The 12,263-nt window shown below is 39.6% G+C and overlaps 1 protein-coding gene across 1 annotated transcript in view; it reads right to left on the bottom strand.

Moving 5' to 3' along the window:
• Positions 1–1,940: 1,940 nt before the first annotated feature.
• Positions 1,941–12,263, bottom strand: part of igsf9a (immunoglobulin superfamily, member 9a) — a 72,496-nt gene continuing 62,173 nt past the window's right edge. The window contains exon 21 of the mRNA XM_084934779.1: positions 1,941–9,373. Within this exon, the coding sequence (XP_084790905.1) occupies positions 9,210–9,373 (164 nt within the window). The 3' untranslated portion in view covers positions 1,941–9,209. The remainder of the gene's footprint in view (positions 9,374–12,263) is intronic.

Here is a 12,263-nt window from a genome sequence, read left to right as displayed (position 1 = left end):
TCTACACAATATTACATCAGTGATCTTTTATAAGTCCAGGCACTAAACTCATCTGCCTGCAGCCCAGAGCTGCCATTCACTGAATACATTTATAACATTAAGGAATAATCACTTACAACAAAAACAGGGCCTGAATAGTTGAGCAGCTGAAATCTTATAACAAGCAAGAAAACTCCATTGACCTTAACACACCAGACTGACACCACACACGTATCTCATTTATTTTTTTGGCCAACACATTTGGCCCCACTAACCTGTTTCTAATCAATTAGACTAATGGAATAATCTATTTGTCTGAAACAGTAAACATTCATTATGTAAGCCTATTGATGGCCTGTATTTAGAGGTGAAAAGAGACCATTCACGGTGTAATCACTGTACTTCATACCTCAAGCCATGGGCTATGCATTAAAAGAAACAGAAAACATTTGTTTTTAATCACATTCTCATCCCTGACTAGTGATTATGAAGTATGAGGCAACAACCAAGCTGTGCCTTTGTGCATTCCTGCAGGACATTTTGCTTGTCGTCAGTGTACGACAGCTCACACTGACACCAGTGCACTGCTATTTTTCTGTCACATTGGCATCACTTAGTTTGCATCAGGCATTCTAGTCTTTGAAGAGGTCTGTCTGTTATGCAAAGCTGCTAGCAATCAACAGATTCCATTTCATCATACTGTATACACATCACAGGCAAAGTCAAAAAACATGTCAAGGACAATCTTTTCACTGGTGGTTCCTGTCTGCTATTTGGGACGTTTTTAGGGGATCAAGAAGACAAAACAAATCAACAGGTGCAATATGGAGATTGTGGGGACATGTGATGTGCAGCTGCTCCGATCAAAATGAACAGCTGCAGGCAGCATCCGTCTTATTTGATTGAGGGCAAACCGGCACGACAGTGACAAATCATAAAATATCACAGTAACACCTTAAACAGGAAACAGACCTGAGAATTTCTGAAAAACTGTGTACTCATTTTGCATGTTTTTTTTTCCATTACACTTTTTTCATTCTTGACAGTCAGAATTGAGAAAGGTTAAATGTCAAAATACAATGGACAAATATGTTATGTAGCTGCAGGGTGCACACGACAGGAAATATATCACAATTTGCCTACGACATTTTTTTCCTAAAGTTATCTATTAGTGTGGGAATCAGTCCGCACGGGGATTCGGGAACTGTACTTTATCATATCTAGTTTAAATAATCGAGAGAGAGAGAGAGAGAGAGAGAGAGAGAAATTAATATAGGAAATATTTGACCAATTTTCAATTCATGGAAAACCATCGTCATGAGCAAAATGATTGGGACCATGTGTAATGATCGTGTTGCCTTTGAAATGGTTGCTTTAAAAACAGGGAACACTTTGCAACAGATTACCATCTTTTATTTATTTATTTTAACCTTTACCTGAAAAAACCATAAAGCATGATAGGGTGGTCCCAGTACAGAGTCATACCAATAAATATAAATGACTGTAGATGAAAATAACAATATTTCTTAAATTATAACTGAAACGAAGTTCAGTCGAAAGGTGTCTGCAAATTTTTTATGTGCTTTATTTATAGATAGAGTAAGATATGTATAGGTATTTTGACTTTAGATCGTCTTCATTAGTGATCTATGATGATCAACTCCAGATGAGATGGAAAGAAGCAGATGAAAACATGAGTCATGTCATCTGAGGCTTACAAACCGAAAGCTCTAAACTTTAAACACAAAAATTCCAAAAGTTAAACTAAAAAGCTCAACTTTCTCAACAAGTACTTGCACTTGTTTTATAGTTTGGGAATATACTTTGAGTTTAATTTCTATGCCAGTCATAGTTCTCCCAGAAAGCCCAATTCTTCAAAAGGTTTGGATCAACAAAGTTCAATTGATTTTGAAAGCATTTATGCATGCAAATCATTCAAAATGAGCAAAAGAGAATGCAAATCAGTTTAAGAATTCACTTTTACTTCCCTGCTGTGGGACAGTCTATTCAATGTGTGTGAAAACCTTTTGTCCAGTAAATGGCAAACAGTGAAATGGTTCAGGATTGTTTGTTAAAATATGACCGATGAGGCAAGGACCTCAACATAGTATTCATTTGCACACAAATGGCTATAACATTAAAAAAAAAGTGAACTAACAAAATCACAATATGATAACACATTATTATAATGAAATATTTACACAGAAATCTGAATGTCTGACATAAAATACAACTTTCAAAACTGAGCAAATAACTATAGATCATATTTTTTCATGAGAAAATAAACAAGAAATCTTCAGCTATCATTTAAACATCAAGATGAACTCAGTTAAGTAGTTACAGTCACTTTTGCAACTTTGACAACATGTTTAATAAGGTTCATGTCACATATCACAAGGTTCATATCAGCCATAATTGTTGAAATGAAAATAAATTCAACCATATAAATCGATATATTGTGCTTTTAATAATATAGATGCATATATTTTCCTCATGATAAAAAAATAAGTCTCCATTTTTCGAGTCTTAGCTTCAGAAGTCTCGCATACAGTTAATTCAGTTAATGAAAAGAAATCCATTAAATATCAGTCAAATATAACTGTCATATTTCAAAGCCCTAAAAAGTGCTATATCACATCAATAGTGGCTGTGGAAAATTAGGCTTACTTATCTTTATGGTAAATGTTTCTTCTCAAGGACACAATAAACCACCCCATATAATAAGGTCATCAATTCTGGATGAACACGCTTTGTAATCAATGAGAGAATAAGAAACACCCACTGCAAGGTTATTGCCCTTGGGATAGCAAGAACACAGATATTTTTCAAAACCTCTGTCTCTTGGGTAAATGCCTAATTAAAGTGAAATAGGGGTTAAGAAAGATTGTGCTGTACAATAAAAGCAATACAACAGGAGAAAAGTCATTCTCTCCCCTGATGCTATTATTCCACTCTCTGCTGGGAGGCATTCAGAGAGGTAATTAACTTTGCTGACATGTTGTGAATTCTTGCCTCTTAGGCTGAATGCTGGATGTGTAGATAGACTGATTGAAAAAGTCCCATTTAGGTTTCCATCTTTAAATTATCCACGTCCAACCATATTTCCATGGTAATATTGCTGATAATCGCACTAATTTTACACTTGGCAGGAGATAATAGCCACAGCTTATCCTCAACAACAAGCATTAATTGCCATCCTCATTCTTTCTGCGATGCAAAATAAAATACCTGCTGTAGTTTGCTTAAGGATGACGCACGTCTAAAAACCTGGATGTCGTAGCATGAAAATGCTAGAACACTGAAGCTAGAAAGTATTAACCTGCATTTTACATGGGACGTTTGTTTTATTTTGTAGCTCTATAACATAATATCTAGTTATCTTCATTACTATTATCTATCAAGTGTTTTGTTTTTTTCCCCAGTGTCATGTTAAATATAGAATACATACACACATGCACGATATATATAGATATTATATATGCTTGTTTTATCCAGCTTGCTTAAGCCCAGATTTACAGCAGTGTAACACTACAAAATAAACACATCAACACTTGAAAAGGAGAAACCAGTCATTTTTTTGGCTTTTCTGCTTGTTAAATGACTTGTTAACTGACAGGAGTTGTGATATAATGAACTTTAATCTCAGGGTGACCTGTTTGTCTATTTTAATTATATATCTAATCATAGTTGTAAACCCATGTTTCCTCTAGCGATTTAAAAAGTACACACTGTCAACTTTTAATTGAGCCTCCAGGTAAAACAACTGAAGATCACTCTTAGGCCCCTTCAGTAATTGCGCTTTGAGATGGGCATGAGTGAGCCACTTAAGATGATGGAGAAAAAAATAGATTCCACATGAAATTAGTCTTTTTGAAAAATTGCTGCAATCAATAACTTTGCACCCACAATGAAATTATATTAAGTTAAATGACTGACACCTGTGTGGCAAAGTAAGAGGGGCTACTCATAGCTAGTTGTATTATTTGCTTCTTGCGTCCAAGTTTCCAAAAATACTGTCATAACAAGGTTAAGATGGCTACAAAATAAGACATTATTTTTCATAAATTCATGACAGCTGCCACTACTACACAACAAAAGTATTAAACTAGTGAAACTAAATTAAGAATTACCACTATTAAAGGTAGATCTGTTTAAATATTGTAGGGAATAATAAAACAAGAAGGTCAACTACTGCTAAAATAAATCAGAGATTTTGTTAAATCAACATGTTTTGCTGCTTCAATTAGTAGTTGCTACTATGATACGGCACAGTGGCTAGCCTTGGAATTGTAGTATAATACATCAAGTGCAATACAACACTTGCTGTTATCACCTAAAATGACAGTTACTGCCAAAATCAACCAGGAAATTCTGTTTCTAATCAAGTCAGAAGTCAATTTAAGAATAGAGAACTCTGTAATGATACTATAGGGTTATTAATTAAAAGATAATTAATAGCTTATGTTAATTACAAGGATCTGTAACTAATCAGCCCATCAGAGGAGGTTAAGTTATAAAGCACATTTAGTATCCAATCAATAGCCCAGTCTTTACATTGTCGAACAATTCCTTTCTTACCTAAAGTCAGAGACTGTGCAAATGATTAATTCACACCACTCTGGTAAAATTATGTCAAGTTCTTGTCATTTGAATGCTACACGTGTTTTCTGTTAGAAGAAGCTGTTGAACTACCTGTGCACAGGCTGCACTTGTACACACTCATTAATGCTTTCAGTGTTTGCTCTTCGCATTGTGAAATCTTTACTCCACAGCCAGAGACAAGAAATACGTGTTTGTCCCACCCCATAATCTCTGATGTCAAAGCGATATAAAAGTCTAAATAAATGGAATTGCCGAGGATTAAAAAAGATGACTGTGACATTACCTCAGATCGTTTTCTCAGGATGGAGGTTGTCTGGTGCTGCGGTACTAATACCATTAGTATAATTGGAAGCTGGTTCATATGTAATACAAGTACTTTATCAGTCAGTGAAGTCAGTTGCCCACTCAGTGTCAAACGAGCAGAATGGAACTCAATATTTGTACGTCATCACAGATTGCTTCTACAGTTTACATTGTGCAAATGAAGTAGAGTGAGAAGAAAGTTTTACTCCTTAATCTCTTTGAAAAGCAATATATATATACTAAATTTTAAGGTCTATTTAGTATAGCTGATTTATGCTGTTGTCCAGTAACAAAATCTATCATCGTTATCATAACTGATTATGCTAATGGTAAAGGTAAGATATTATGTTGTCAGCTTGCCTGGTAGTTTTTAACCAAGCTTAAGGCAGGGACCTAAGAAGGGATTAACTTTACCATGGCAAGGAAGGGCAACAGTGAACACTTCACATATACTCACAAATGTATGTAAAAAATTTAATAACAGAATTGGAAATCATTATGTTTTCTCAGGAAAATCAAAACTGCAAACTAGATCAGATATCCTTTTTCCATCTAAGGACGTAGTTCATGGATTTATGAAGAGGGGTTTTTTGGGGGGGGGGGGGGGGGGGGGGGGGGGCTTGCCGGTGGTATGCAGTCTCACATGGCTTTTGCTATTCAGTCTTTCTTTTTATAGAACAATATCTAGGATTTGATGCCACGTTTTCAGGGGCTTTGTAAAACCTGAAGAATTGATTAATTCAGAGTTTTTGCCAACTTTTTCTTCTTTAAGAGTTTGAGGTGTTTCTGATCATTAGAAGGACACTGGTTCATAATCAGGAGCTTATTTGCATTTTCTCTCCATTTTTATCTGGGCTTTGCATAATGTATATTTTAAGCTGTCACTGCTGTACAAAAGACTATTTTCTATGACTTGTTACAGCAAAAAAGATGACAAATGTGTTTTGGCAAACTTGAATCTAAATGGAACTCAATTAAACATGTGAAAATGTTACGACAATGGCCCTTAAAGCCATAAATATATGTAGTGTTTCTTAGACTACAAGCCAAAATGCAATATGGGCTGAACTTAACTTATTTTTCTACAAATCTTTGCCATTTCAGTATTCATTCACTGTATAATCACACAGTTGCTTTAAATGCAGAGCATCCCGTGATTGTAAGTTTAACTTTGATATTCAATAAACATGAAGTCTCCAGTTACTTTCTAGCTATCTCAACTTTATAGAGGGGATGTAAGAACCTTTTTCTGGTTTGTGTATGACATCTCCTTTCAGTGAGACCTTGATTAGTTTCTAGCTTGGAGAGTCACTTCCTGGCATTTGCAAATAATTCAATCACTTCTTAATGGCCATAATAAATGAGAGCTCGCATTGAAGCTAATCCTCCTAAGTACACACAATAACTGAAAAAGGTAGCAGTATAACAATCAGCTTTATGAGCCTTTGCTATTATCCACAACACTTTGTGAACAGGTTTCCTTAAAAGTGTATTATTATGCTTCATTACCACTTTTCAGTGTTGTGTTTTCCATTTTCTAATGTATATATATGTTACATATTACCACCTATTTTGCACTAGTTATACTTGTAAAGGTAGGGCGAAAAAACCCAAACAAACAGAAAAAGCTGGTGCTGAATACAAATTGTCTGCAAAGCACTTAGGATTTTATCATTTCCTGACTTGAGGTACAATACGCACACCAGAAAATGAAAATGTTCTACAGAAGTGAAACACTGATTTGCAGTAAATGTAGCTGTTATGAGCGAATTTCAATTATAGGATGGATACCCCACAATGCTTTGGTACACTGCAGAGTTCTGAGTTAATTATTTGCTTGACTAATGTGCAGGCCTTAAGATAGAGGTTCAGCAACCAAAACCATTTTTTTCTTTTCCTTTCCTCCATTGTTCGTGAAGAAAAGAGCGTGGCGCATGGGTGCATTTCTTTTTCTCAGTAGGTTTACGGAAACAGTGAAACATTTGTGCTTGGTTTGATCCTCCAGGGAAAAAAACAATCTGCAGTAGGAAAAGGAGGTTGGAAAAAATTTGTTTTTACAATTTGATATGGGAATTATTCCACACATTAATTAAAACTGATTTTTTTATGTTATGAATTTGTTCCACTACGCGCTAAAACAAAGCAAACTCTTTAAACTTCTTAGTACCTAATCACACCAGCACGTCGAAAGCTGGCATTGCTTCTTTTTCCGCAAAATAGGGTGCCATTGAAAGGCATATTAAAAGATAAAAGCAAACATTAACCTTGCATTGCTCACAACCACTGGCTTTAATAACATTTTGTTCTTTTTGTTAATCAAAATAATATCTGATACTCATGTTACTGAAGCCTGGTACACGTGTGTCATTCTTCCTGGGCTAAACAAATGACTAACATAGAAGTCATCGATATAAAAGTGCACATCAATCCCTAGATGAGTGTCCTTGTACACATTCAGCCTGCAAATTTCTTTCAGTATCTGGATTTCAGTGTTGTTCTTCTTCTCTATGCTCTGCAGCATCCTTTAGCTTACCCACCATACGGCTAAAAATGTCTCTGGGCATAATGGTCACCAGCGGTGCAAATGTGTGAGTCAGTGTAGAAGAGAGTCTAAACTTAAACAAAAAGCAACATGCAGTGGGAACGGGGAAAAAGACCTTCATACAACAGAATTTGCAGTCCTACAGCTCAGACAGAAGTATGACTAGTATCCACTGATAAAAGCACAATATCCAAAAAGAGTTTGGCTTAAATAATAAAACTTTGGCTTGAATAAAACTTCATGTGTTTTAGTGCTTTTCAGACTTACATTACACCAGTCTGATCTCTTGCAACTTTTAAGAAAAATACAACTTTCTCACGACTTCATACTCTTAATTGAACCTTCTTTTCTTACTTATTAAAAACTACAATCACCGTGTAATAAGAACCGCATAAAGCACTGCACAATTTTAGTTTCCTTCTATAAAGGTAAATTATAATGATCTCTGAGTTTTTGTTTTGGATTTTGGTTTTTTGACATTGAAAACATATTCATAGAAGTGCGTTTTGCACCATGGTATTAATATACTATTTGACTGGATGTGTGAAAATACACTCTGACAAGCAAAGCATTTAACTGGGGCCACTTTTCAGCAGCACTCTTATCTCCCAAGTGTTTTTTACGCACGTGTTGCTGGGAGGAAAAAAAGCATTGATTAGTCAGAGCTGACCCTTGCCAAATTAGGCAACACAATTTAATAAGGCTAATTTCCCTTTATGACCATAAAAAAATAAACAAGAAGAAATATGATCTTAGCTAACATGACCCTCTTCAATTACTGAACATAATTAATGGTCTTGCAGCACTGAACAAGGAGACAGCATGGTGAGGAAGCCTTTCATTACACTGAGTAGATGTTGGGATTCTAAAAAAAAAATTTTCAATCTCTGCTGGGAAATTATACTTCTAGAACAGTGGTTCTTAACCTTGTTGGAGGTACCGAACCCCACCAGTTTCATATGCGCATTCACTGAACCCCTCTTTACTGAAAAATAAAATATGATTTTTTTCACATTCGAGACATGATATGTTTTTTTACTGGTGCACAAAATGAGCCGTGCATGTGACGGCGGAAGCTCTGCCGAACCCCTGAGACCAACTCACCGAACCCCTAGGGTTCGATCGAACCCAGGTTAAGAACCACTGTTCTAGAAAGATGGTTACACAAATTGTGCAACAGTGCAGCTGAATGACCTTCTGTATTTTAGTCATCTTCATTATTGGATGACATTTCATTAACATATCTGCTGTTAAACTCAAAGGTGATAGATAATATTGAAAGCTCTATCCCAGCATAGACCAGTAACTTGATAATGACTGTGATCGTTTTGTCTTTTGTTTGGTTACTGAGTCATCCCTGGATGATGAATGCATATCAAAGTGCACAAGAAAACACGGTGACCAGATTTGATATTGGCAGATTGGCAGACAGTCTCAAAAGAAAATGTCGAAAGCATGATAGTTATGGGTCACAAAGGGAAACAAAGTTTAAAAGCATTGCATAAAGATAGAGATGGTTTTATGCCTCTACTACTTTTACTGGGACCTACATGTGTTGAAAATGATTCTTTTCAGTTGAGCTTAGCAAAGAGAATAGTCTAGTAAAAAAGGCAGTTCTGTACTGGCCTCTCTCTTTTTTTTCCCTTTTGTTTTTGATTGAAAGGGGAACTAAAATTGATCACACAAAGGCTCATATTCTGCCACATGCACTTTTTTGTCGACATTGATGTGAGTCAGTAAGTGAAAGGACACACCAGGTGAGACGAGCCAAAGGCTGGCACTGTCAGAACAGCACAGTGTCTGGTTCTAGCTCAGCAGAGCAGCTGCTTTGATGCCCTGGGAGCCGAGAAACCTGACTGCAATTTTTCAGTGCCTTAGTGGAGCGTTGCATGCTGGGTAGGCTGCGGCACGGATCAGGCTTCAGCAGATTCAATGAAGGAAACAGGCCTGCAGGTAAAAAGAAACTTGTGAAATTGTGCTATCTGTGAGTTTCCTGATATTTTACAGCAGATTTCACTTCATTAAAATTGTGCACCCTGTAGGCTTTTGTCCCTTATATCTTAAACACCCAAAGATGTGAAACCCTCATAGGCTACAGGTTGGAAATTAAATATTGGCTTCTGACAGCAGGTTAACTTTCAAGTCAATTCACTGGAGCTAAATAGTGAAAACATCTGAAGTTTCTCTTAATTTGTGCTTGCAATATGTAGTCACAAACATCCCCAGATCAAATACAAGTTTGCTAAGTATTCCATATAAAGAATAATTAATTTAATATAATAATTAATTTAAGCTAAAATACATGCATCTTGTTAGCATCTTGCACCTGTGTGTGCTGGATCAGAGATATATGCACATTCAAGAGGAAGATGCACATTAAAGAGTCATTAGAACAAGTGATTGTCATTTGTATTTTTAGTTCAGTTATACAACTCACAGTCTGAAATGCTGGAGAGCTAATGTTCCATTGTCGTTACACATTGAAACAGAAACAATTTGCATAATGTCTCTGCCCTTATTCAGTGTCCCCATCCATGAGGAGTATTACATTCCCACAGGTTAAATGGTGTGGATTTTTCTATTGATTTGAGGATCATAAACCACACAACAATCACATAAATTGCTCAGTGAGTTTCAACAGATTTATACAGTTTTCCACCTTGTCTGTACCCAAGCATAAGCCATATAAGAATTAGGGCTGCCACGATTAGTCGACTAGTCACGATTACGTCGACTATCAAAATCGTCGACAACTGATTTAATAGTCGACGCGTCGTTTGAAGCTTTGTAAGATCCCAAAAGACGCAGGAATAAGTAGTAGGATTTAAGAGTGTAATAACGGACTGAAACAGAAGATGGCAGCACTGCATGTACAAGGATGCCAGCTGCCATTAAACCCCGAAGAAGAAGAAGTAGCTTTGTCCCAGAATTCATAGCGCAGCCCAGCTCAGTTTCCAACAATGGCGGCATCTAGTTAGTTTTAATATTACTCTTATTATTCTTTCTGAGTCACAAAATAAACGTTTAACATATTTTCAGGCGAGAATGTATCTGTGTAAACCTCAAATATCTGCTCAGTTTATCAAGACACCACATATTTTCAAAAGCGCTCCGACGTTTTCGGAGACGTCTGTTACCCACTAGCTCGATAGCTAGCCGGGGGCAAGGCTCACTAGAGCCGTGAGAACACCGGACACCCGGCAAATTGTTTTCAAACCCACCGCCGTCTTTCGCTACTCAGGTTAAACATATTGTGGCGAGCTCAGACAAGGAGGAGACGGAGGTATCGTTTGGTCTTGCTTCCCGTGAGCTAGCCAGGGAGCACAGCCATTTATTCACATTTGCAGAAGAACACTGCCGCTAGCTAACTGCTCAGCGCGGCAACAACAACAACAACACAGGGCGCCCTCTGACCCCGGAAGGACACACCGTCGCAGCGAGAGGGCATCACCTGGCACTATGGCAACATAAACAAAACATAACTGTACAAACAGAACCCCGAACAGCCCTGACCCACTACATAGCCCCCACCTAAGGGGTCAGTCGTCCCCGACGACCCCATTACCCCACACAAAGTCCTGCAAATGTCCAGGTGCCTTCTTTTGGCGCACCGGCCGGTCACGACCGGCGGGGGAAAAGTCACTTGGGTCAGAACATGGGGTGCCACCATCATCCCCTGCTCCGGCGTCTGCTGGAGCGAGCGGTCGGTACGGTGAGAGCCTGTACCGGTGCAACACCACCATGCGCCCCGGGCCCGGCATGCGGATACGGTACACCACGTCTGTTAGCCGCTCCACGACCTCTGCCGGCCCTTGCCAGTGACTGCAGAGTTTGGGGGACACTCCTCTCTTGCGAACCGGGCAGTACACCCAAACCTTGTCGCCAGGCATGAAAACCCCCCCTCGGCACTTGGTGTCGTAGGCTCTTTTCTGTCGTACTCCAGCGCTGGCCTGGGCCTGGCGGGTGTAGACATGAACCACCTGCAGCCGCTCCCTGAGCCTCCTGTAGTAGTCCATCTCTGGCCCACCACCAATCTCCGGCTCGGGGGGAGACCCGAACACCAGATCCACAGGCATCCGGAGCTCCCGTCCAAACATCAGAGCGGCAGGTGTGCACTGGCTGGACTCCTGCACCGCAGTCCGATACGACCAAAGGACCAGGGGCAGATGTCGGTCCCAATCTCGCTGGTGGCGGCTGGTGAGAATGGCGAGCTGGGTGGCCAGCGTGCGGTTGAAGCGCTCAACCAAGCCATCGCTTTGTGGGTGGAGCGGTGTGGTTCTCGTCTTCTCCACCCCCAGTCGGCGGCAGATCTCCCCGAAGACCATCGATTCAAAGTTACGCCCCTGATCACTGTGGAGCTCAGCCGGGACCCCAAAACGGGTGAACATCTCCTCCACCAGCTTCTCGGCCGTCGTCGTTGCGCTCTGGTCCGGCACCGCGTAGGCCTCTGGCCACTTCGTGAAATAGTCCATAGCCACCAACACATACTGGTTCCCTGACTCTGTGACGGGGAAAGGCCCTAGGACGTCCACTCCCACTCTTTGCATTGGGGCCCCCACCAGGTACTGCTGAAGGGGGGCAGTGGAGCGTTGAGTTGGGCCCTTCTGTGTCGTGCAGGTGTCACAGCAGTGCACATGGAGTTCCACATCCCGTCGACAGCCAGGCCAGTAGAACCGTCCCCTGAGGCGGCGGAGAGTTTTGGCGTTCCCATAGTGTCCTGCCCCCACCGAGCCATGGACCAGCTCAAGCACCTGCGACCGCAGTGACCGAGGCACCAACAGCTGCAGGAGATCTCTGCCCTGACCGGGGGCCCGCCATCTCCGGTACAGGAGGCCGT

Source organism: Perissodus microlepis, chromosome 7, assembly GCF_051167445.1.
Source record: "Perissodus microlepis isolate ML-2025 ecotype Zambia chromosome 7, ASM5116744v1, whole genome shotgun sequence".
Taxonomy (NCBI): domain Eukaryota; kingdom Metazoa; phylum Chordata; class Actinopteri; order Cichliformes; family Cichlidae; genus Perissodus; species Perissodus microlepis.
Note: the sequence above shows the minus strand (reverse complement) of the source record. Positions and strands in the feature narration are given on the sequence as shown.